General features: G+C 39.1%; 1 protein-coding gene across 1 annotated transcript in view; it reads right to left on the reverse strand.

The window, feature by feature from the left end:
- Positions 1-216: 216 nt before the first annotated feature.
- The window catches only part of LRRC2 (leucine rich repeat containing 2), a 123,043-nt gene continuing 95,325 nt past the window's right edge, over positions 217-27,934 (reverse strand). Inside the window, exons 7-10 of the mRNA XM_078852672.1 lie at positions 11,918-12,063; positions 4,577-4,732; positions 2,912-3,048; positions 217-1,045 (exon numbers count right to left, since the gene is read on the reverse strand). Coding sequence (XP_078708798.1) covers positions 996-1,045; positions 2,912-3,048; positions 4,577-4,732; positions 11,918-12,063 — 489 coding nt within the window. The 3' untranslated portion in view covers positions 217-995. The remainder of the gene's footprint in view (positions 1,046-2,911; positions 3,049-4,576; positions 4,733-11,917; positions 12,064-27,934) is intronic.

Consider the following 27,934-nt stretch of genomic DNA (forward strand, 5'->3'; position numbering starts at 1 on the left):
CAAAACAAGCAAAACAAATATCATAACCAGCAAAATCGTCCTACTTATAGAACTAAGGCATTAGCATTACAAAAAAAAAGTCATTGTTATACCAACAAAAATACTGTAATTCAGAACTATCAATATTAGTCGAAGTGCTTGGTTTTTAAATATTTTCATGATGTTTTAGTCATTCAAACTTCTTCCCAGAGATTATTTTTCTTTTAAAGTCCTATTAAGCCATTGCCAAACTATTATTTAAAAATTGCTTACCGCAAAAATTCCAGTCACCTGTGTACTAATATTTGTGATAATTTAAATGCTTGTAATATAATTGAAAAAAGCAACATTATTTTCACAGACTCCATACTGAGTGTCTACTTGCTGGAATTTATTTAAACTGAGAAACCGGAGAAGGACCTTTCTGAACAGCAGAAAGTAAACACATCACCCGTAAACAACGTATTTAAACCTACCATTAAGAACTATTGCAAACAATTGAATTAATCATTTGGTCTTTAAAATATAATAGATCACATGCATTTTCTAAAGCATTAACACTTCCACTGTTTGCACAGGAACAAATCTTTTTTCAGCTGAACCGCAACAGAATGTAAACCAGATATTGTTTAAGGCCCCTTTCCTGCAAACATATACCTGCTTAACTTTACTACTGTAACCCCATTGATTTCAATAGTACTATTCACAGTTGTGAAGTACAGCACATGTATAAGTGTTTGCATGATGAGGGCCTTAGCGGTGTATAATTTAGTGCTTGTTGCTGTTGACTTGGAAATAAATGTTAATTTAAAATGTGAAATTCCATCCGATGAAAACTATTTAGTCCTTGAAATTTTGTCTGTAGCTGTTGAAAACAAGTCTGGTAACAAATAAGAAATTCTGTGATCATTATTTAAGAGCTGCTTATGACTCTCCATGATATCAATATTTTCCATTCACATAGACAAAAATAGAGTTTTTCTAGTATCTTTCAGTGTCTTAGAGATTTCTGATCTTCAGAGCTGGAGAGTAAATGATACCTTTGTAGTATAGCAAGGCATAGATTCTGTAAAAGGAGAAAAAGTATACTATTTAAAATTTCAGCTATATGTTCATCAAGTAAACAGTTATATTTAAACCTTGCCCAGAAATAGCTCGATGTCTTCATTTTATTTCAAAGGTGAACTATAACAGCAAATTATTTGTGTACTAGTTTTCATAGATTCTGTTGGTCTGTGTTATGCAGAATGTCAACCTAAATGATCATAATTGGCCTTAAAGTTCTTGCCTTAAAATTGAAACTCCATCTACAAGGGTGAATGTATTTTGTGCCTGTCTGACTTCACAGGATTAGCACTTGTAGAAACAATTTTAAAATATATATTTATTGATTTGCAGTTCACTTTTACCAAAAAAAAACCAACAAAACACCATAGTGTTTTTATTAATAATAATAATAATAAATTTATATTTGCACCAAAATAAATGAGTATATATCCAATGCCCTGGGCTCCCAGGACAATTTTTAAAGATATATTCATTTAAAAAAAATCTGTCAATTATCCCAGATCGAACCAAATAACCCAGGAACACCACAAATGAATGGACTTCCTCACATAGGACATCCCCACTAGTCATGCACTACACCCTTGTTTTGTACACATCTCCCAGGCCTTTAAGGCCAAATTCTGATCTGATATTTTCTGTTTTTTTCCCCCTCAGTAGTGGTGCTGCTAAGGGAGCGGAGGGGGTGACCCAGCTCTAGAGTATAATTCCACGTTCAGTGTGGGCCTGTTCTCTACTCAGGGCATCTTGGCATAATAACCACCATAATTAGGGCCCTACCAAATTCATGGCCATGAAAAATGCATCGCGGGCCGTGAAATCTGATCTTTCCCCATGAAATCTGGTCTTTTGTGTGCTTTTACCCTATACTACACAGATTTCACAGGGGAAACCAGCATTTCTCTAATTGGGGGTCCTGACCCAAAAGGGAGTTGCAGGGGAGATCACAAGGTTATTTTAGGGGGGTTATGGTATTGCCACCCTTACGTCTCTCTGCTTTCAGATCACGGTGGCTGGAGAACAGCAGCTGTTAGCTGGGCACCAGCTCTGAAGGCAGTGCAATACCATACCATGCCACCCTTACTTCTGCACTGCTATCTTCAGAGCTGGGCAGCCAGAGAGTGGCGGCCGCTGATTGAGGGCCCATCTCTACAGGCAGCAGCGCAGAAGGAAGGGTGGCAATACCATACCAGGCCATCCCTACTTCTGTGCTGCTGCTGCCGGTGGCTCTGCCTTCAGAGCTGGGCTCCCGGCCAGCAGCCACCGCTCTCCAGATGCCCAGCTCTGAAGGCAGCGCCCCCGTCGGCAGCAGCACAGAAGTAAGTCTAGCAGTACCACAACCCCCACCCTAAAAATAACCTTGCGACCCCCACACAACTCCTTTATGAGTCAAGATCCCTAAAATTACAACACTGAAATTTCAAATTTAAATAGCTGAAATCATGAAACTTATGATTTTTAAACTATCACCAAAATGTACCATGACTTTGGTAGGGCCCTAACCATAAGGAATTTTGACCCCTCCACAGAGTTTGTATATGTTTGTTCAGATCCAGAGCTCTGATTCCGGCATCTCTCATCAAAACAGATCTGAAAGCTCATCTTCTTTTGAAAAAAAGACACAAAAGAATTTTCACCCTTGTCCAATAGCATATAGAACTTCTACAGCTTTTAAAATTGCATATTTCATGTGCTCTTACATACAATTGTGCTCTTACACTTGTCTTCACTTTTTATAAAGATTCAGGATATTGTTGATCTCTGTATAAAGCCAAGCATATTATTTTGATGTGGCCAGAAAATCTTTATGAAATCTACATTTATATCAGAAATAATGGGAGATTTACTAAAAATTTAGTGCATATACCTCTTTCTTTTATATCTGCAATGTAAGCTTTCATAAATTCTTTCTCAAATTGCTCCTGATCACGTTCACTTTCTATGATGTCTTCGGTATTGTGATACAAGATTGTTTCAAGAGGATTATCCTTAAGGCTTATAAATCTGTAGAAAAAGAAATATTAACATGAAAGGATAACTTCTTAACATGAGCAGCCGAATGTAGTTTGCTATATGTCAACTATGGATTATGTTACACATTTTTCCCCCCTTCTGAAATTACAAACAGTTTGAATTGATTAGCTCTAGAAATTATATTTACTAACTTGTCTTGTTTGGGTGGATCTCACATACAGTCCATGCATGTGACCAACAGGCCAGTCAGTTTTATTAGCCAGTTAACCTTATTTAAAAGTAGCAGCTTGCAGGCAGAGGGGGAGTTGTGAAGAACTTATGCTTAAGTAATTGAACAAAAGTGTTTTATAGTCTTTCTATTATGGAGCAAGTAAATATTTTAGGTAGCACTGTCTTTACACTCTGTTCTCCCTAATACAATTCAGTACATCCATACTGCAATATTTTTTTCTGTCAGAATAGAGTTTTAGCATTTTGGGGCGTCTGTACATATCACACTTCACAACATCTGACCAGCTGTCCCATAATTGTACAGCAACTCCTGATCAGAACAAGAAACTTCAACATAGATCCCATCCTATCCATGTTTCACAGCATTCCAGGATTTAGTCAGAATTCCTTAGTTGATGATGCATACCCTTGGGAGTTAGAGTTACTTCTCAACATCCATTACAACACAGAAGTTCAGTCTGCATGCTTTTTTGTCATGTTTGTAAATATACTAAACCAATACTTTGAAAATGAAAATCACATGGTTGCACAAACTGCTCAGTAATTCCATGCACAAAGTATGTGTACATAATTCTGAAAATCTGAGCCATCTCTTTAAAGCAACAAAAATTAATTAATCAGTGAAATTTCCACTGTCGTCAAAAGAAAAAATATCATTCCAATTAATCATATGGCATAGTAACACTACCAGGAACTGCTCTTTCATATTCAGATGACTTCAGGTCCTAAATCCTGAGTGTCAAATCAAGACATAGGATTATCATAGTTACAAATGGGAAGGACTTACGAATCCATCGATCTGCAATTATAGGATACAGTCTCTAAACCAAGAATATACACATTATTAAACCGACACAAGCACTGAATATTTATGAGGCAATAAAGTCTCAGTACAAGTACAAAAAGAAAAGGAGTACTTGTGGCACCTTAGAGACTAACCAATTTATTTGAGCATGAGCTTTCGTGAGCTACAGCTCACTTCATCGGATGCATACCGTGGAAACTGCAGAAGTACAAGTACAAAAACACACCTTGGTAGTAGGTGAAATATCAGAACCCTGAGGTAAACTTGTACAATTCCTCACTGGACTTCGGTGATTTCCTTGCCCTTAAAGAGTGGTTCTCATATAAATGAGGTCAGAATTTTGCCCCAGGTTTGGTGAAAGTTGCACAGGTAACAACATACCCAGCCCAGCAAGCATGAATGCAGAATCCAATAAAAGGAAAGGAAAAGAGAATTGTAAAACTGTTTTGAGGACCATTACTGCACTGGGTCACATACCTTTCTACTTTTGAGTATATTCATTTCTCCCTAACTATTACTTACTTTAAACCTGTGGGTGATTCACAAACGTCTGTGGGTATCTCGACCAGATCATCCCCACTAACCACCAGCAAACTGAGCTTTGGCATGTTGAGCAAAGCTCGTGGAAGATAAGTCAACTTGTTTTTCTGCAGGAGAAATGTCTGCAGTTCATCGAGCCTAAGGAAGCATAACAGAGAAACATGTCTTAAAAATACAATATATTTTAAAGATCTTTTATTATATATGTGTATTTATTCAAACACCAACTGTTAATTGCTTCCTCTGGGAAAGAAGTATGCAAATATTCACATGAACCATATGCTTTTCCTTATGCTGTTTTGTATTTTTCACAGAACACTCCATTGACTTCAATGGGAAGTTTCATGCATGGTTTGACAAGATAGATGTTAATAATACACCTGTGAGAAGAACTAAAAGTTGTGCCCAAATCAGAAGCTAGAGTAGCAGTGTGCACTTTCGTGGTGCAGTGAAGGTTTGTGCACACGATGCCATGCCACACAATGTGATGCAAAGTTCTCATTATCTCATTCTGTCAGAAAGTCATGAAAATATAGGTGGGAACAAAAATCTATATGGAAACTACTTATAAGAGACATGTGACCAGGATTTGGCCTTTATTTTGTTTCCCCAAATATACAAGTACAACTGAAATCAATGTAAAGGACCTAATGTTGTGGTTTAGGAAGTAGGCTCCTTTCATTTGTGTTAAAAAAAAAAGGAGGACTTGTGGCACCTTAGAGACTAACAAATTTATTTGAGCATGAGCTTTCATGAGCTACAGCTCACTTATCGGATGCATTCAGTGGAAAATAGAGTGGGGAGATTTATATACACAGAGGCCATGAAACAACGGGTGTTACCATACACACTGTAACGAGAGTGATCACTTAAGGTGAGCTTTTACCAGCAGGAGAGCCCGAGGGGTGGGGGGACCTTTTGTAGTGATAATCAAGGTGGGCCATTTCCAGCAGTTGACAAGAACATCTGTGGAACAGTGTGTGGGGGGGGAATAAACATGGGGAAATAGTTTTACTTTGTGTAATGACCCATCCACTCCCAGTCTTTATTCAAGCCTAAGTTAATTGAATCCAGTTTGCAAATTAATTCCAATTCAGCAGTCTCTCGTTGGAGTCTGTTTTTGAAGGTTTTTTGTTGAAGAATTGCCACTTTTAGGTCTGTAATCGAGTGACCAAACAGATTGAAGTGCTCTCCGACTGGTTTTTGAATGTCATAATTCTTGACATCTGATTTGTGTCCATTTATTCTTTTATGTAGAGACTATCCATTTTGGCGAATGTACACGGCAGAGGGGTATTGGTGGCACATGATGGCATATATCACATTGGTAGATGTGCAGGTGAACGAGCCTCTGATAGTGTGGCTGTTGTGATTAGGCCCTATGATGGTGCCCCCTGAATAGATATGTGGACACAGTTGGCAGCGGGCTTTGTTGCAAGGATAGGTTCCTGGGTTAGTGGTTCTGTTATGTGGTGTGTGGTTGCTGGTGAGTATTTGCTTCAGGTTGGGGGGCTGTCTGTAAGCAAGGACTGGCCTGTCTCCTGAGATCTGTGAGAGTGATGGGTCATCCTTCAGGGTAGGTTGTAGATCCTTGATGATGTGTTGGAGAGGTTTTAGTTGGGGGCTGAAGGTGATGGCTAGTGGCGTTCTGTTGTTTTCTTTGTTGTAAAATAATTTTTCTTTGTAAAAATGTTGGCATACTGTGGGGCCATGTGTTGGATCATATTAAAGAAGTTCTGTATTAAAATCACAAATGAGTTTGATTCCCCAGAGTTTAAATTCCAGGGTATTACTAATTAAGAGGTCTCTTGGTTTTTGGTACTGTTTCTCTCCCTCTATGTGTGAAACTTGCAAGCTGCTAATTGTGTTAGTACATTCTAAGACAGAGTCTGTTCTCAAAGCAATTATTTGTAACAACAACTACTCACACAGAGAGAGACTCAAAGCAATACTCTGTAACAACAGAAACATCACCCAGAGACTCCCTGCCCTTTTGTTGTATTCATCTCGCTTTGTTAACAATTGTGATTAAAATAGAGATAGAGGATGTATGTGGATGGATGCTTGGTGTGGATAATAACTGAATGATCGGGGAGGTGTCAGCCTAAGAATCCAGTGTCCATCGGCTGAAGAAGGCGTCAAGTGGAAATAACCAGAGGACCCCCAGAGGACAGACTGGAATCCACCCAACAGCCTCAAGAATGGGAGAACCAAAGAACAAGATAACATCTGGCAGCACAGAGCCATCAGGAATGTGACATCTGCTGATTGATTCAGCAACAGCATGATGAAGCAATTCCCATAGACTGGCATAGGAAGAAATTCCTATAAAAATGGACTCTAGAAAGTGAGAATTTTGGGGTCTGATTCTGCAAACTAACTTCCAGGAGCATCAGATGAGCATCTGACAAGGCCCTGCTCCCTCCTCATGTCCAGGCCACCTGGCCAGTGGCTTGGAATGAGCAACTCTAAGGCTGGTAACTATGATAACCTTGCAGAACCTGTGTGTGTGTGTGTTTGTATGAATGAATGTGTGAATAAATATGAAATTGAATGGAATGTTATAGTTATAACTAACTGCTTACTATGATTCTTTCTGTATTCACAATAAATGTGGCATTTTGCCTTTTCCCCTTTAATAAGATCCTGCTGGTTTTTATTTTATTGGTATAACACATGCGGGTTACACCATAGCAGTGCCGCTGATTTGAAGGTATACATTGTCCCCAAATATGAAATAGTTATGGGTGAGGACAAAGTCACAAAGTTCAGCCACCAGGTTTGCCGTGACTTTATCGGGGATACTGTTCCTGATGGCTTGTAGTCCATCTTTGTGTGGAATGTTAGTGGAGAGGCTTCTACATCCATAGTGGCTAGGATGTTGTTTTCAGGAAGATCACCTATGGATTGTAGTTTCCTCAGGAAGTCAGTGGTGTCTCCAAGATAGCTGAGAGTGCTGGTAGCGTAGGGCCTGAGGAGGGAGCCAGACAATCCTGCTGTCAGGGTGCCAGTGCCTGAGATGATGGGGCGCCCAGGATTTCCAGGTTTATGGATCTTGAGTAGTAGATAGAATATGCCAGGTCGGGGTTCCAGGGGTGTGTCTGTGCGGATTTGTTCTTGTGCTTTTTCAGGGAGTTTCTGGAGCAAATGGTGTAGTTTCTTTTGGTAACCCTCAGTGGGATCAGAGGGTAATGGCTTGTAGAAAGTGGTGTTGGAGAGCTGCTGAGCAGCCTCTTGTTCATATTCCGACCTATTCATGATGACAACAGCACCTCCTTTGTCAGCCTTTTTGATTATGATGTCAGAGTTGTTTCTGAGGCTGTGAATGGCATTACATAACTATTTTTGTTTTGCACGGCTGAGGTTATGGGGTAAGTGATGCTGCTTTTCCACAATTTCAGCCCGTGCACGTCGGCAGAAGCACTCTTTGTAGAAGTCCAGTCTGTTGTTTCAACCTTCAGGAGGAGTCCACCCAGAATCCTTCTTTTTGTAGTCTTGGTAGGAAGCTCTCTGTGGGTTAGTATGTTGTTCAGAGGTGTGTTGGAAATATTCCTTGAGTCGGAGTCATCGAAAATAGGATTCTAGGTCACCACAGAACTGTATCATGTTTGTGGGGATGGAGGGGCTGAAGGAGAGGCCCCGAGACAGGACAGATTCTTCTGCTGGGCTAAGAGTACAGTTGGATAGATTAACAATATTGCTGGGTGGGTTAAGGGAATGACTGTTGTGGCCCCTTGTGGCATGTAGTAGTTTAGAAAGTTTAGTGTCCTTTTTCTTTTGTAGAGAAGCAAAGTGTGTGTTGTAAATGGCTTGTCTAGTTTTTGTAAAGACCAGCCATGAGGAAGTTTGTGTGGAAGGTTGTTTTTTATGAGAGTATCCAGTTTTGAGAGCTCATTCTTAATCTTTCCCTATTTGCTGTGGAGGATTATTGATAAGGTGGTTCTGCAGTTTTTTTGAGAGTGTGTGGCACAAGCTGTCAGCATAGTCTGTGTGGTATGTAGATTATGTAATGTATTTTTGCCTTCAGTCCATGTTTATTCCCCCTCCCCACACCCCATTCCTCAGACGTTCTTGTCAACTGCTGGAAATGGCCCACCTTGATTATCACTAAAAAGATTCCCCCCCCCCCCCCCCCCTCCTGCTGGTAATAGCTCACCTTACCTGATCACTCTCGTTACAATGTGTAACACCCATTGTTTCATGTTCTCTGTGTATATAAAATCTCCCCACTGTATCTTCCACTGCATGCATCCGATGAAGTGAGCTGTAGCTCACGAAAGCTTATGCTCAAATAAATTTGTTAGTCTCTAAGATGCCACAAGTCCTCCTTTTCTTTTTGCAGATACAGACTAACATGGCTGCTACTCTGAAACCGTTCACTTGTGCCCCTTGTCCTTTCTTCACACAATAGTAATTTGCAGCTGAACATTTGCTCTTGAGAGTGAATGTGGGGGCCAGAACTATAAAACCCGAGGAACTATTGTTTTTCTCATTCACCCAGTATAGGTGCTGGTTCTACTGTGAGAATAGTGATGCAGCTGTATTGCATGAGAGACTCACACATTTCCTTTGAGTTCCAGAAGGTATGGCAGGTGATGCTTCAGCACATTAGACAGTGTTGCTAACGCTCATGATTTTTATTGTGAACCTCCTGATATTTGGTGTTTTTCTTAAAGCTCCAGTGGCTGGAATCAGCAGATTGCAGAATAATCTCAACATTATATATAGAGAGAGAAAGAGTAAAAGTTTCTAATCCTCATACTTGCAGAGAAAAGATTGAAGCAAGAGCACTCTGAAATCTCAAAAACCAGAAGGTTAATAAAAAAAACCCAAAATGTATATATATTAAAATTCATTATTTTTAATCCAATCTCTTGATTTAGAGGGGCCTAGCTGAGAGTTTTAATATTTGGAGTTAGCAATGCTAGGTTACCAGCTGGAAGAAACTTTGTAATGGGTTGGGTTAAAACTCCATTGATGTTGATAGGCGTGAACTCACGCTTTAGTTATCATAACTGTAAACATATGTCCCATCTGAGACCAAAGGTGTGTATGAACTCAATCAGGAGCTTATGGGCTGAGTATTGCTTTGGGTCGGGAGGGGTGTGTGACAAACAAATACTGAGGTCACAGGCAAGAACAGAGAGAAAGAAGCAAAGGAAATGAAGCAAGAAAGCCAAGTAGTAGCCCATGAGCACAGTGTGACCCTGGAAAAAGCAAGAGAGAGAGTGAAACCAGATATTATAGGGATAACAGAAAAATGGTAGACTAGTAGTCGTGGCTAGATTATAGCTATTGAAGGGTATTTCCTGTTCAGGAAAGAGAGAAAAAAAATAGTGGAGTAGCATTGTATATTAATGATGAGGTACACTGTAAAGAAATTAGAAGTGATGGAATGGATAAAATGGAATCTATTTGGTTCAAAATCACTTTGGGGAAGAAATCTAACTAATGCTCCACTAGGATAGATCTTGGGGTATGCTACAGCCCCCCAGGATCTGATATGGATACGGATAGAGACCTCTTTAATATTTGTAATGAAATAAATACTACTTAGAATTGTGTGATTATAGGAAACTTTAATTTCTTAAAAAGCAAAGAAGTACTTGTGGCACCTTAGAGACTAACAAATTTATTTGAGCATAAGCTTCCGTGAGCTACAGCTCACTTCATCGGATGCATTCTACAGCTCACTTCATCGGATGCATTCACTGAATGCATCCGATGAAGTGAACTGTAGCTCATGAAAGCTTATGCTCAAATAAATGTGTTAGTCTCTAAGGTGCCACAAGTACTCCTTTTCTTTTTGCGAATACAGACTAACACGGCTGCTACTCTGAAACCTTTAATTTCTTGGATATCCATTGGAGGACAAGTGCTACTAATAACGTTAGAGCCCAGATATTCCTGGATGTGATAGCTGACAGATTTCTTGCATCAAAGTCACTGAACCAACAACAGGTGTTGCCATTTTAGATTTAGTATTAGTAAGTACCAAGGACCTCACAGATGAATTGGTCGTCGTTCTTGATTCAAGTGATCATGAGCTAATTCAGTTTAAACTAAATGGAAGGATAAAAATAGGTATGTAACTGAGATCCTTGATTTCAAAATGGCAATCTTAAAAAAACTTATGGGAGGTATTTAGGGAAGTGGACTGGACTGAAGAACAAAAGGATCTGAATGTGGAAAAGGCTTGTAATTCCTTTAAGTCAAAGTTGCATAAGCTATCTGGAGCCAGCATCCCAAGCAAGGATGGGGGGAAATTGTGGGGAAGGGTTGCAGAACAAACTAGATGAACAAGCATCTCAAACAGGTTATTAAGAGAAAGCAGAAATCCTAAAAGGAATGGAAGATGGTATGGATCAGCAAGGAATGCTACCTCTTGGAGGTCAGCAGGTGTAGGGGAAAAAAGTGAGAACTGCCAAAAGCCAAGCAGAGTTGCACCTTGCAAAGGAAATTAAAAACAATTAAACCCAAGGTTCTTTAGCCATGTAAATAAAAAGAAAACAAGAAAAGAAGTGGGACTGCTAAGCTCTGAGGATGGGGTGGAGATCAAAGATAATATAGGCAAGGCCCAACACCTAAATGAATACTTTGCCTCAGCTTTTAATAAGGGTAATGAGGAGCCTTGGGGTACTGCTACGGTGGCTAATGGAAACGAGGACATGGAAGTAGAAAATACCACATCTGAGGTGGAAGTCAAACTCAAACAGCTCACTGGCCAAATTGGGGGAGCCAAATAATCCCCATCCAAGAATATTACAGGAGCTGGGAAGTGAAATTACAAGCCCAATAGCAAGGATTTGTAATGATTTTGTTGGGAGGAGGGTGGAAATTTAAAATTCATACAGATAAGTTTGCTTCCCTGCTGATGTTTATCAGGCTCTATGAGCCACATTAAGCATGCTTTGGCTTGACCTTTCTCCCCACCTCGGATTCCTTTCTGTGTAACTGCACAGCTGCTGCCCGTCAGTTGCAAGTTTGCCGCTTCTATCTCTACACAGAACATTATGTTGCTCAGGAATAAGACAGGAAGAGCAACTAGCTAACCACAAAACAGGGACATTGACTACACACCATGTGGTAACAAACTGGAAAACTGAGGAAAATATATTTTGTTCTCCAATATCTTTCAGTAATGGAAATGATAGGCTTTACTTGTAAAATACTAGATACATTTGCAGATCGAAATGGAGTTTTCCAGTGATGATGTCCCTTTCAAACAATAATTGGTAAATTCAAATTTGCTGGTTACTGTCATGTTACTTTCTAGACAAATTTTCTAGTTCATGAGCCTATTTATGAAATGTAAGGAACTACCTGTCTATATCTTGTGGGAGATCTTTCAGTTTGTTGTTGCTAATATCCAGCCAGTGCAAACTTGACATCCGGAGTATACAAATTGGAATAGTGGGGAACTTGTTTGCTGACACATCCACAAATGTGACTTGTTTCAAGTTACTTAACTGGAAAGAAACAATGCAGTATTTTAGGTACATTCTACAGAATATCTTATGAGCAAATCATTAAACTCTTCAAATAAATATTATTGCTTCTCCAGATCACTTGGAGCATTCAGGATTGTATAATGTTTCTGATTTGTACTCAGCTTTATGCCACACACATCACACCTATCATTGTTCAGGTAGAGGGATACCAGACATAATTCCCTCCAAAACTTTTCAACACCTCTAAATCCACCAGAGAGACCTCTAAAATGAAATGTTATTTCCCCTTTTAAAAAGCCTGGAGTCTGGGAAAACAGCAACTGGGACAAGGTATTGACCCTGGCCTTTCCTCAAAATAGTACAGAAAACTAACAACCAGTAAATAAAACTGTTTTGATAACTAATAGACTTAGTTATTACACACTATATAGATACTAAACAGTCATTTTTAAAAACACCATGGAGGTTTTATCAATATATCTTCTATTTACTTAGACTTCTTTGACTATAAACCCATGTAATGCATTGAAAATGTTTAGCCAAAAGACCACTTGAGAACTGCAACTTTACCAGTTCACATCAGCCTAGAATATAATCCAATATTTTTTTAAGTAAAGCTGTTTAAAAATACATTTTCTGAGTCTTAAACTAATATATATATATATATATATATATATATATATATATATATAAAATGCACTAAATCCTTTTATTAGAAGACCTGTCAAAGGAATAACATTTTTAAATAATAAACTGCTAATGTATCCAAGGTTAACTACAAATGTAAAGTAGACCAGTTTAAGAATTAAATGTGTTAAATGAAGGGCTCTGTGTACTAAATCCATTATTTACAGTAGGGCCGTCGATTAATCGCAGTTAACTCACACGATTAACTCAAAAAAATTAATTGCAATTTAAAAAATTAATCATGATTATTCACAGTTTTAATCATACTGTTAAACAATAGAATACCAATTGAAATTTATTAAAATATTTTTGGATGTTTTTCTACATTTTCAAATATATTGATGCTGCATGACTGCATGTTATGAGAATAGCTATTTTTCCATTTATTATATGCTATTGCCAAAAGATCATTTTAATATTTAATTTTGTTTTTCTTCAGAGTTTATAATCCCACAAAAATGAATTTGGCACAGAAATATGATTGTCTTGATACAAAACTTTGGTTGGGCATGCAACACAATATATGGGGCTCTAATTATATTGTCTAGGCTACAAGCCCTCATTGCGCTTTCTTTTAGGGCAATAGGAAACTAAATCTATATGGTTTCTACACAGTGTTCCAGCAAAATAGAGTTTTGATTTAATCTGTCACTAGAATGCTACCAACAAACCCCTGGGGAATATGACACACTGGAAATTATGGCAGCTACTTTTTATATTTACTAAAGAAAATGCTATATATATTTATTTCCTTTTGAAAGACTAATGGATTTTTGCACCTCCTACTACATTTCATTTATAAACAAGCCTGCCAACCTTATCATTTTTATTTAAGCGGTTTATTTTTGCTATTTAACTTTGTTATCTGACTTTGAATCAGTCAGAATATAGGCTTTATGCAAGCTCCATTTTAAACACTAGCTGCATTTGACAGTCAAACTACCTGGCCACAGTTATTGCGGTCCTTACTGTTAATCATAATTGTCATCTTTATTTGACAAACTACCCATATTGCTTCTTATCTTAATAATTTTGCTTTTAAAGAAAATAGCCTTTGCAGCATTCCAGAGCTCCACTGCTTTTCTCTTCTCTGACAGTTAAAGTTTCAGTTGAGAGAAAAGGACACCGTGTCCCTGAGTTGAATGAGTTGTTTGATTAATGGGTGGGTTTTTATTTCTGCTTTATTTTTGTCATTGAAAGGGATTTACTGATAAGGTCTGTTGCTTGTGGTTTTAGTATGAGCTGCCCATTTCACGGCATCAGCAAATGCAAAAATCTGAAATTATGTCAATACCTAGCCAAAAAAACCCAACATTAAATTAAATACAAATATTCTGTGGCAGAAACAATCTGACTAAAACCAACATAAGCCAGGAAATACAGAGAATTAACCCAGCTATGCTCAACTGCTTTCAGTTCTCTCCAAACAATTGGTGACCTAATACATGAGGAGCCCAATTTTGCAAGAAAATCCTGGCTCCATTGAAGTCAACATGAGTTTGGTATCATTGATTTTAATGAGGCCAGGATGTCACCCAACCTCTCCTGCCAAGTTTGGATGGCACTCAACACCTTGCAGGAGCCACTCAGTAACTTGCAGGATTGGGACACATCTGTGCTGCAATACCGATGACAAGAGATGTTTCAGAGTAACAGCCGTGTTAGTCTGTATTCGCAAAAAGAAAAGGGGTACTTGTGGCACCTTAGAGACTAACCAATTTATTAGAGCATAAGCTTTCGTGAGCTACAGCTCACTTCAAGTGAGCTCACGAAAGCTTATGCTCTAATAAATTGGTTAGTCTCTAAGGTGCCACAAGTACCCCTTTTCTTGATGACAAGAGAACAACTCAGGTCAATTCTTTAACTCTTAGCTAACTGGCTCTTGTCAGTTTAAACCACACCCTTAACATTTCTTTTGTATGTATTTTTAAAAATTAATTATTAATTATTATTATTATTACCACCAAGGTTTTTTGCAGAAGAGTACAGCAGTTTGCAGGGAGTTGGTAACAAGAAGCATACCCTATTCTCCACCAGAGACAGGATGCTAGATGAGACTGCGGCAAAACCATTCCTAGGGTTAGAATTTGTGATTTCATCAACCCAGGATCTTGACAGTAACATAAAGAAACTCACCCCAAAGTCTTAACATAGGGGCAGGTTCCTAACTAGACGACAGAATTCTGGTAATTAAAGCATGTTAAATTGGTCCCAAAAGATTTTCAGAGGCATTGGACACCCTTATCTTGTACCACTGGAGTCAATCAGAGCAGCACATCTGAAAATCAGGCCACATTTATTTTGATGCCTAATTGTGAATTTAGGAGTTTAACTTTAGGCACCAAAGTTTTAAAATGTTGGCCCTATTTCCTTTCACCCTTTTATCTTTAAAAAATTACATATCACTTAAAGAAAACAGTGATGAAGTAAAATGTCTCGTGTGATTTGAGAAACAAACAAAAATGCCAAATATTTCAAAGAATGAGTAAACCGGCTGCATATAAAATACTAATTATTGCTGTAACATTGGTACATGACCTACAGTAGAATGTAAAAATGCCATCAGGACTACGCTGGTGGTGAGAAGAAAAACAACCATGTACTCATTGTTTTTATTATTTATTTATATTGCAGTAGCACCTGGAGAACCCAGCCATACTGTGCTAGGTACTGTGCGCACACTGTATAATAAAATGATGTCTCTGCTCCAGTGTTAATTCTGTAGCTCGGACAGGACCAATCCTTCTCCCGTTGAGTATATCTGCAGTGCAGTCAGTGGTGTGACAACAGCATGTAGAGACATATCCGAGCTAGCTTTGATCTAACTAGCTGGAACAACAATAGCAGTGAAGTTGCAGCAGCATAGGTGGCAGCAGAGATTAGCCCACAAGTACCCCCGGTCCCAAGCACACTTGCATTGCTATTGCTACACAAGCTAGCTCGATCAGAGCTAGCACAGGGATGTCTAGAGGCAGTCATACATCTGGTCACAATGTAGACAAAGTCAATAGCCAAACTACCACTGACAGTAAAAGCAGCAGGATTACTAGACTATGCAAACAGCCATAAAAAGCCATGATGTGTGGAAGTGTTTTAATTGGTTTTACATTTTTCCATTGACTCCTGTACTTTTGTTTCATCCCTTGATCATACATACATGACTGAAGAACTGTGTGGTAATAACAAAAGCACTATTCTGCATGAAGACCTGATCCAGCAAGAAATTTAAGCACACACTTACATTTAAGTATGTAAATCCATTTCAGTCAATGGGACTACAAAGGTGCTTAAAATTAAGCATATGCCCAAGTGCTTTGCTGGATTTGGGCCATATCAAGGGCCAATATCCCAAAAGGTTACTTCCTGTTGATTAGAGTTATAAATTATAACTCTTCATACTGCTAGTACTCCAACCACATGTAATCTACACATATTGATGCAATTTGCCAACGCAAAATAGCTCTGTTTTCTAGATCTCCAAATCATGTAGCGTAGGAACATAAGGGGGTGAAAATCTAGCCCCACTGAAGTCAATAACAAAACTCCCACTTACTTACCTGGACCTTGAAATTCGCACCAAGGGCTTATTTTTCATATTCTTTAATTAAAAACACTAGTTAGAAGAGCCTTGTTAATAGTATTGCATATTATTTGACCTCTAAGTAATGTTCTGATGGTAAATATCTTTTGATTTTCAAAGATCTCTTTTAAAATATATTCTGCTCCATCACCAATAAATGAAAAAAAATGTATGTCCACTTTTATAACAGAACAGGTACAAATGCACCATTTTGTTATGCTCCCTCTGCACACTGCAGCAGCAATTAATGGAGAAATACGATTAGAGTGACACAGACGTAATGATATAAACACACAAACAAAAACATTTTGGCACAACCAGGCACTATATCCACTAAAGTTGTCATTTTGTTTGTTAAAAATGGTCATATTCATTTTAGATCTTACAGAAACACACAGTAAATCAATCGATATTTGCCACAGGGAGAATGAAAAAAAAATCAGAAGGAAGTAAATTTTATTTTCAAGCAGCCAGAAAGAATATTATAAACCAAGAAGATGACAAATGCACTAAGAACTGTAAAGCACTGGTTGACAGTTTTCTTTTAGGTTGGTAAACTAGTAACGACTCACTTTAGAAGATATACAGAAGGCATTTAAAGAGACAGTACAGTACAATAGAATGTTGTCATCGGATAATATTGGCGGATGCTAAAAAAAAATCAAAAAAAGATGAGAAATGTTAAGGCAAAGCTGAAAGGCACTGATCCTGTGCCTCAGTACTGTTACAGTTGCTGACTGATATACAGGAGATATATTTTGTCTGATGGATATTGGTGTGGTGCAGTGACAATGGCTTACTGTACCACTGTGGAATTGTTGATTCTGATTAACTAAGAAACCAGGCTTTTGGGGTGCTTCAGCCAATCAGAGACCAGCTGTTCTATAAAAGTAAACGTCTTTGTTTTAAAGAATAAATTGTTTTTATTAATTAATCATAGTTTAAAACAAAACTTTTAGAGGTAAAATTCAGGAACAGTCCCCCTGTTTTAGGAGCTGAGAACAGAGGAACAAAAATGGTCTTGTAGTTATGGAACAGGACTAGAAGTTAAAATCTTTGGGTTCCATTCCTAAGTGTCAGACTTCCTGTATCATACTGGGAATCAATCACTCTCTGCTTCAGTATCCTTATCTGTAGAAATGGGAGTGATAATACTTTCTCTATACCTCACAATGGCTTTGTCAACCTTAGTTCACTAGCCTTTGAGAGGTCCTTATCTACTATGTTGATGAGCACCACAGACACGTAGATAAATAATAATTAGGAGAGCAGGCAAAAGTACTCCCACTCTAGGGTGACCAGACAGCAAATGTTAAAAATTGGGATGGGGGTGGGGGTAATAGGAGCCCATATAAGAAAAAGAACCAAAAATCAGGACTGTCCCTATAAAATCGGGACATCTGGTCACCCTATCCCACTCAGTCTTTGGTGGAAAAGCCTCCACAATTAGGGTTGGGCTTGCTGCTTCCTAAGCCGACACTTTCATAGCCAAAATCCCAAAATTCAGTGGAGTCACACCAGGGATAAACCTGTCCCACTCTTTAAGAGATCAGGTGTAAAACTCAGCTGACCCAGTCCACATCAGTGGACGACCTTTTCAGTGCTGCCTGAAAGTCTATCGTCAAATATGGCTCATTTTCTTAACCTGGCAATTCATAGTCTTGTCCCCTGCCAGGATTTCAGCAGTCTACCTCCTTCACCCACGCAGAGTGCTCTCAGATTTGCACTTCCATTCCAGAGGTTTTCTTTTTAAACTTTTTATGCACAGATCCAATTATAGCTAGAATGGCCTTGAGTGGAGTAACTGCTTTTACTATAAAAAGAAAAGGAGTACTTGTGGCACCTTAGAGACTAACCAATTTATTTAAGCATAAGCTTTCGTGAGCTACAGCTCACTTCATCGGATGCAAGTGATGCTGTAGCTCACGAAAACTTATGCTCAGATAAATTGGTTAGTCTCTAAGGTGCCACAAGTACTCCTTTTCTTTTTGCGAATACAGACTAACACGGCTGTTATTCTGAAACCTGCTTTTACTGTGCTTCAATTAATTACCACCACCAGGCTAGCATGGAATGTTTTCATCTCATCTACCCTGTTTATTATCCTGCATTATTCTTGTTCTAGCCACACAATTCTCAATATTTGTAACATGTAACAGATTTCTTTATGTTCTGCCCCTGTATGCATGCACAAAAACTCTATAAGGCATGTACCACTAGGGGATTCAGAAAGAGGAGATGGAACTATGGCTCCACTCCTCTCTTCCCTGGCTGGGAGAAGTGGCTGGCTGAAGAAGAGTGTGCACACTGCCCCCTCTCGACAATTGGCACAGTGCTCATGAGGAGACACCCATAAGGCTGCCTTACAAGGACCTTCTTGTACACCAAAGAGTCAGCCCTCAGCACAAAGCCTCCAGCAGTTCCCACTGGGTCACTGCCAGTCTGCACCACCCTAACTCGGGGCTGTATCCCAAAGACACAAACAGCCCACAGAATACATTGTGTTATCAGAATTCACAAACATATTCATTTGTTACAAATGTCTGCTGATGGAAATACAATTGACTTAGATGCTAGAACATTTACTTCTTTAGATTAGTAATAAATAAAGTAAAATAAAATAATAATAAATTATCCTGCTCAATATTTAGCCAGCTGGCTCAGCCCTGAACAAGCAATCTGTATATGGAGAAGCAGTGAATCAAACAGAATTACGTACTCCTTTTCTTTTTGCGAATACAGACTAACACGGCTGCTATTCTGAAACCATACAGTTGTATAAATATTCCTATGTAAAATCAAAGAGTAAGGTCCTCACCCCTGCGCTGGCTCTTTTACCCCAGTTAAAGGTCTGGAGCAGGATAAAGGGGTCCTAAAAAAACCCAAGTTCCAGCTGAGGGTGGTTTCCTCCAGCACAGACACTGCAGAGACAACCAGAAGGCTGCCTTCCAAGGACCCCCTCACAAGCCCTGGTGTAGGGGGCATGCCAAGGGTGAGAGAGGCACCTTGAGGTGGAGTCACAGCACACAGTGCTTCAGAAATTCCAAGCAGTGCTGCCACCCATCGGGCAGTCCAGAGAAGCAGCTATAACTTGGATATGCTCCGAGTGCAGTCTAAGTAATGTCAGGAGCTTCTCGAACCCCCAGATGAGCCAAGGCTCAAAGCTACCTTAGCCACTCCTCCCCCAGGCTGCCAGTTTTGTGCTGTCCATACGCACCTTCCAAAAAAGTCTACTTCACAACCCATGTCCTCTCGGAACCTTTTTCTAATGTGTTGCCTAAACTTTTCTTTGCTTAGCTCTGTGCAATTGCTGATGATGTGTATTCTGTTAATCTGTATTAGCCAATTGAATAGTTCTGCATAGTTGTGTATAATTTGTATACTGTCACAGAATATTTTCTGTGCAGATAGCATTTCAGTAATACCTGCAGTGTAACATGGATATATCAGAACATGGGGTTGGGGTAAGGAAACTGTGGATAATGAACAAATATTTAAGTGAACAAAATTCATTATGATTAATGGTACATATCTGAAATATTTGAGTTTACATGATGGTATATGAAATTCAGTGTTGACAAATATACAATGGAAGAAATAATGTCAATTACTAACATGCACATTGCTGATTACTAAATTAACTGGAACCTAGGGGGGATGGAAAGATAATTATTTTGGTGAATGAAAACTTCTGTTCAATGTACACTGGTGGTCAAAGAAAATACTACTTTAATACATACGGAGTGGGATATATTAGAACAGTGAAATTATTATACTGCCTCTATATATATCAATAGTACACCTTGACCTGCAATACTATGTTCCCGTCCGGTCACTCTGTCTTCAAGAAAGATACAGCAAAAATAGAAGGGGTACAGGGATGAACAACAAAAACTATCAGAGGAATGGAAAGAAATTTTCTCTATCATCTTTACTGAATATTTGCAGTAATACCCAAAGATCTCAATCAAGCTGAAGAAAAATTGAACAGACGATAACACTTTAGTTTAAAGAGCTGATGAAGAAAAATAAAATTTTAGAACAATGAACAATAGAGAAATGGTAAATCAGCTGCTCCTATATATATTCCCTTACAAACACAAGAACAAGAAGGATTCCAATGAATCCAAACAGGAAATAGTTTTCTTTACATAATTAACCTATGGAACTTGCTGCTATAGAATCATAGGACTGGAAGGGACCTCGAGAGGTCATCTACTCCAGTCCCCTGCACTCATGGCAAGACTAAGTATTATCTAGACCATCCCTGACAGCTGTTTGCCTAACCTGCTCTTAAAAATCTCCAATAATGGAGATTCCACAACCTCCCTAGGCAATTTATTCCAGTGCTTAACCACCCTGACAGTTAGGAAGTTTTTCCTGATGTCCAAGCTAAACCTCGCTTGCTGCAATTTAAGTCCATGGCTTCTTGTCCTATCCTCAGCGGTTAAGAAGAACAATTTTTCTCCCTCCTTCTTGTAACAACCTTTTATGTTCTTGAAAACTATTATCATGTCCCCTCTCAGTCTTCTCTTTTCCAGATTAAACAAACCCAATTTTTTCAATCTTCCCTCACACGACATGTTTTCTAGACCTTTAAATCATTTTTGTTGCTCTTTTCTGGACTTTATCCAATTTGTCCACATCTTTCCTGAAATGTGGTGCCCAGAAGTGGACACAATACTCCAGTTGAGGCCTAATCAGCATGGAGTAGAGAGGAAGAATAACTTCTCGTGTCTTGCTTACAACACTCTTGCTAATACAGCCCAGATTGATGTTCCGTTTTTTTGCAACAGTGTTACATGGTTGACTCATATTTAGTTTGTGGTCCACTATGACCCCAGATCCGCAGTACTCCTTCCTAGGCAGTCATTTCCTATTTTGTATGTGTGGAACTGAGTGTTCCTTTCTAAGTGGAGTACTTTGTATTTGTCCTTATTGAATTTCATCCTATTTATGTCAGACCATTTCTTCAGTTTGTTCAGATCATTTTGAATTATAATCCTATCCTCCAAAGCATTTGCAACCCCTCCCAGCTTGGTATCGTCCGCAAACTTTATAAGTGTATTACTGAGTCAAAGAGATTAGCAGGATTCTGAAGAGGATTTGACATTTATACAGATAATGAAAACATCCACAGGTACATTAGATAGGATAGAAAAATAAGGGACATAAACCTTCATGCTTCAGGACATAAGTCAACTACTACCTGCCTGGGCCTAGGAAAAAATTTCTCCAAGGGGTTGGTTATTCCATTATGATCCATGATAGGGACACAACCTTTTGAGGAATCTGTTAGAAGCCACAGTCAGATAGGATATTGAACTAGATGGACGACTGATCTGATCTGGATAATAATCCTATATATATAAATTCTGAATGTATTACTAATTCAGCAATTCATTTGGACTAAAATGTTTGAAGGCTCTTCTGGGGTGAAGATATAGATATGATTAGCATTCGGTGTAGAATCTGCCAAGAAATAAGACCTTGAACCAGCAAAGCCTTTAAGCATTTGCTTAACTGCAATAGGACTGCTCCCATTAAAATTAAGCATGTGCTTAAGTGATGTATTGGACTGAGGTCTAAGAAAACAAAAATCACATTTCAAAGCACTGACTCCTCTCTGACTTCCCATGAATACATTCCTTTCTGCAGCAAAGCTGGAGAGCAGTCAGGAAAGACCAGATCATGAAGATGCACAAGCTCCTTTATGCAATTTTAAAATGCTGTGCCACAGCCAATGGAAACTCAGGAAATTAAAAATGTACATAATTGATTGCTATTTATCTTCTTATAAGATAACATCACTGCATTAAAGCAGTAGTTCTAGACAACTTACAGATCCCCCATGCTACTTACAGTCAACAGCATCCAAATTAATGTTGATGCCCTCTACTCTTAAATGTAGAGCCAGATTTTCAAAAGTGTTCAGCTTCTACAATCAAGCTCAAATATTTGAAACGTGCAACTGTCATTTGGGAACCTAAAAGAAATAGCCAGATTTTCAGAAGAGTCTGCCGTATCCAGTAGTTCCCATTGTTTTCATCCTCAGAAGTTGGCATCTCAATGGCATTGCAATACTTTTGAAAATCTTTCCACTTAATTTAGGTGTCTGACTGGGAGCCACTGGGTGCTGAGCTCTTTTGAAAATCTGATCCTTGATAAAATATATATTTTTTTCTATTACAGTAGCACATAAAGGCCCTCAACTGAGATCCAGGTCCCATTGTGCTAAGTGCTATACAAATAGAGTAAGAGTCTCTTCATAAAACCCAGGTTTCCTGATTCTCAATCCTATGACACATCTGTTCAGACCACTCTGCTTCCCAATTTATTTTTAACAGTCCTGTTCAACTTTCAAGATTTGTTTTGGTAATGTAGTATGATCATTGGGAAACATTAAGATTATTTGTTTTCTGAGAACCTCGTTTTTTTAAATTGTACTGTAGCTCCTGGACTCCATCTGTTCTTCACTGCAACAGTAGGTCTTTCAATCAAGTGCCTGTAAATTTTTTCATTGCCTCTAGCCATCTTTTCAGAGACCATTTTGTATTATGTAATATTCTGAGGTCTTGGTGCCAGCTTCTGAGGATGAAAATCTTTCAACTATATTAAAAGTAATTTCAGGGAATAAGACTTTCTTTAACCCTTTTCCTGCCCCAAGAGAGATCTCCAGAAATAAACAACAACTGCAACAAAAGCACAACTGGTGGAACAGGGGCTAAGACACACACCTGACCCTCCAAATATCTAACTACTAATTCATTCTAGTAAAAACATTGCAACATAGGATTAGCAATATCAGATTAGTCCAACAGACTATCTCTAGCAGTGGCCAATATCTGATATGTCAGAGAAAGGGAAAAAAAACAATAAAACAAAAATATCAAACATCAATTTTGCAAAACTTTACATGCTGACCAAAATCTTTCTTTATCCCTGAAGTTATCTGCTTGTACCCTGAAGAATGAGATTTAATTAACCTTATCATAGCCTGCATAACTATAAATGATATTGTTCATAAAATTTTCCAGGGCTTTCTAGTATTCAGCCACAATAACTGGCTCAATGGCATGATGCAGCAATGAATTTCACAGGTTGCCTATCGGCTGTATGAAGAAGCATTTCTTTACATTTGTTCTAAATTTACCAGCCATCAATTTCATAATATAAGATTCATTGTCCTTTCCATGTCACTTCTGATATATTACAGGGCCCAGCTCTGTGAGGTACTGGGTGTCTTCTGCTAGGTTCTGAGAGGAAAGGAAAAGATATAATGATTGAGGGGAACATAAAGAGGGACAGGGAGAATGAAGCTGGCCACAGAGAGACAATGAGGGAGTGAGGCAGAAGGAGGTTGGAGCAAACAACCAATACATACATGGAAAAGAAAAGTTCACAACATGCACGTAATCAGACATAGACAGAAGCCTTCACTTTTAGCAAACAATGCCTCCTTGGATTCATTTGGGGGCCCAGAATCACCCACAGTTGTAAAACTCTTGCATAGTGTGTGGACACTTGATAATTGTCCTGTTCTATTCATTCCCTTTGACACATCTGGCATTACTGGGCTAGATGGACCATTGGTCTGACCCAGTATGAACATTCTTATGTTCTTATGACGAACCTCTTCAACAACAGGAACAGTAACCACTCTGTGTCTTCAGTCTACTTCCGCCAAGCCACTAGCATCACTTTTATTATATGTAAGCTCTGCGTCAGCCAACTTGTTCACCTTTAAGTCCCAAACTTTGCCTGACACTGAAAAAGTACAGATACAGCATCATCCAGGTAAAATGGAAAAATAATATGGAGCTGTGCGTCACGATCTGGGGCATGGGCAGTCAGGCCTGGAGGTCAGATCAGTGGCAGTCAGAGGCTGGGAGCCTTTCATTACCACTGGCAGAGGGCACATCAAACCATAACTCACATCAAGCCTGACATACTTATTGCCTTAACACACTGTTGACATAATCTGTATCTAAAAGGTGTCATGTAAGATGTTATATTTAGTGAGGTGTCAGATGATTTAGTTGGGGTTGGTCCTGCTTGAACAGGGGGTTAGACTGGATGACCTCCTGAGGCCTCTTCCAACCCTCATCTTCTATGATTCTATGATATGCAAACTGATAACACATTGGTCATGAATATTACTGTGTGATGTAGGTACTGGCGGTGTATAAAGAACTTTAGATCTGTGTTGAAAATACGTTCTTAAAAGGTGTTCAGCAAGCCGTGTATAAGACCAACCAATCCAAGATAAAGATCATTGTTTCCTCTGTTTTCCAGTGTCTCCAATGTAAACAGACAGGTAATATCTCAGGAGGACAATGAAAAGTACATCTACGTGTAAGTTAAACTAAGCCATCAAGCTTAAGAGGGGGAAGACCGCTTAATGATCATGACAGGGGATGGAGCCTGCACTCCCAGGAAGCTTTCTGGCTCTTGAAACAGAGACAATAGACTTTGGGAATTATAAGCAAAGTCCAAAAAAAAAAAAGCCTTTTTATCATCTATCACCTGGGTGACAAAGGGGAAGCAGCGCCCCTTGAGCTCATGAAAAGTAGATCTTCTTGGCCTGAAAACCAAGAGTAGCTGGAACTCACTATAGGTGAGAAACCCGCTTAGACAAAGATTGTAACTTGCTGAAGTTGTTTTAGTCACTAAAAAGTGTGTTTTGTTTTGTTTCACTGTAGCCATATCTGGTTATTGTCATTCAAATTTCGGTTCTTTGTTAATAAACATTCTTGTTTTATTACAAAATCATCTCAGTGCTGTGTATTAAACTGAAGGATGAAATCCTCAGCTAAACTAACAGGCTGGTGTCAGCTCTGTCTCTTTGGAGGCAGCGAATGTAATAATTTCTGAGTATCCAGTGAGAGGGACTGGACACTGCAAGGGAGACGGTTTTGGACAGACTTGGGACTGGAAAGGCTGTTGCTGTCACTCTGCAAGGAGTAACCAGGCTGATGGAAGCCAGGGTGAAGACATTGTATTGTAAGCAGGCTGCTAGTGTCAGTGCTCAGAGCCAAAGCCACACAGCACAGAAGCACCTAGGGTTCCAGGGCAGGCAATGACAGAACCCCTTAATGGTCTAGGTGAAACCCCAAAGCATCACAGAGGCCACAAACAGAGCCAAAGTTCAAAGCCACTGCCAGCGATAAGGAGTCAGAGCTGGAGCAAGGCAGCAGGGCTGGAGCTGGTCAAAAATAAGGCAGGAGCGGGACCGGGAACAAGGCAGGCACAGAAGAGGTTATAGCTGCAGGCGTTAAGCATTATGTTTCCAGCAGCCTGCCACCACTACTGCTAAGCTTAAATGCACACCTGATGGCTCCTTCCAGCCAACAGGGTAGGCCAGCAAATCAGGCAATTCTGCCACAGCCCAACTAGCCTCATTAACTGGGCATACCCAGCAGGCCCCAGGCTCAGGTGACAGAATTTAAGCCCATAGTGCACCATCTGCAGCCACTAACACTTTGCACCTGACTGATAGCGCTGCATCCCATCTTCCTGTCCACCCTCACAAGAGACTGTTGAGGATATACAAAAATTCATGGTTAACAATATTAAATGTTGCTGACAGCTATAAAAATGTAACTTGCAATCATGTAACTAGCCTGTAATTAGCTGATAACTGAGATGAATGTACTCAGTAATTAATTTAATACATTCCTATTTAATATTTGGTTATGCCCAGAGACTCCAGTCATGATCAGGAACCAGTTATGCTATCCTTCCCACTTTCACTCTATGGGCCATTGTGGAGAAGTGACTTGCTTTTTCCTGGACCCTCTTCACCCCCTTGAGGTGCTGTACATCCCCAGGGAAAGAAAGAGACAGAGAATGCAGTCCCTGTGTTCTCTTTATGCAGGCCATGCAAACGAGGGAAAGTTCTGCATTCCCTCTCCCATCACTGTACACCTATTTATGGACTCGGCAGAATCTGGCTCTGATTTTCTAGCTTGCGTGAATAGGTAACATTTGAGGGTAGGATTTTCACAAACACTCAGAGCTGGTCTAACTTTTCCTCCTGCTGAATTGTTCATTTTTTACTTATGATCCAATACTTCACTCCTTACTAAGGCAAAACTCCTGTAACAAGTTTAATTTTTTACTTTAAAAGACAGCAAGGTTGGGCCAATTCAGAACACTTTTGAAAACCCTGCCCCTCATTTACAGAGAACAAAACCTTTTTAAAATTAAATCCAAATTTTTCTAATGAATTAGTGACATTCTAATGTTCACATAATTCTCTTTTGCTCAGTTTTTGGTAGCATTTGGTCACTACTAGTAATTCTTTGTTTATACAAAGTTTTTTGGTGCCATTTAAACTCTGCTTGTAGAAGCAGATGCTACTTTTGTTTAAAATTCAAGTGAAAGGTAAAGGTCACTGGTATCACAATACAAAGGTATACAGGGATCAGTTCTCTAACAAGGCAGAGCTATTATTGGCAAACGATTTGCTCTGGTAGAGAATGCCATGTCTTTGAAGTGATGTTATATTAATTATAAGATTTTTGAATCACATGGTCAAGAACTACATCAATTGACACAGACATTCCTTTGTCTTACTACATAATCCTGTTTCCTAACGCATTTTCATGTCCTTCTTTAGTCTCTTGTCTTTTAAAAACATTTATAAGAACTCATGCAGTGCTAATGCCTTTGTGTATCTCCTCCCATACCTAACACTTTTGCACCCATCCCCTTTCAATTTTCAACACACTCCTGCTAATGTCTGGTATTATATCTTATGCCGCTTTCACAAAGCAGCTGTTCTTTGCCTTGGATTGACAGCATTTTGGCAAATGCTATGATAGTGTGAAACTTGGCGTGAGCGTTAGGTGGATTTGCCATACAAAAAAAGCTTTTAATCTTCGCAGGCGAGCATGTGCATTGATTGAACAACCAAAGCAAAATAAAATTCTCTCAAACAGAAAGTCAGCAAGGCTAAGCAACTGTACCTTTCTTAAACTGCAAAACATACACAGTGAAATGCTTGTCCCATTGCAACAGATTTCAGTAGAAGCTGGATTTCACGCACAGTAGGCCTTTTGCCACTGACTTGCTACCTCCTCATTGAAGGAATAGCCAATGCACACAGTTTTGTGGTTCTGAACCTGTACATGGACAAACCAAACTCAAATGATTTGGGCACTAATAAAGTTCATTTTTTACTTATGATCCAATACTTCACTCCTTACTCAGGCAAAACTCCTGTAACAAGGTAAAGGTCTTGCATCTTGTAAATGGTGAACAGGCTAGTAACATGGCTGCACAAGGAGAAATATAACAGGAAGGTGAAGTTCAGAGGAAAGGTGAGCCTTTTCCCTTTCTGACTGATTAAAGTAAGGAGGCCTCTGGGAACTATTGACCAGTGTTTCCAGTTTATTTGAACACATCTGTGCAGCAATAATGCAAAACAAGATTACCACCTGTTACACTGAGATTATGGCATGTCAAAAAGAAAACATGATCTCCCAGCCCTCTGAACTTTGGAGGCCGGATATTAAGTAATAAAATTAAAATACATATGCATGCACATGAAAACACAGATGTGCACACACACACGCTCACTCTGCAGAAGTGTTACACCTTATGTTAAAAATAAACAAA

The sequence above is a fragment of the Lepidochelys kempii genome, chromosome 5 (genome assembly GCF_965140285.1).
Source record: "Lepidochelys kempii isolate rLepKem1 chromosome 5, rLepKem1.hap1, whole genome shotgun sequence".
Lineage (NCBI taxonomy): Eukaryota > Metazoa > Chordata > Testudines > Cheloniidae > Lepidochelys > Lepidochelys kempii.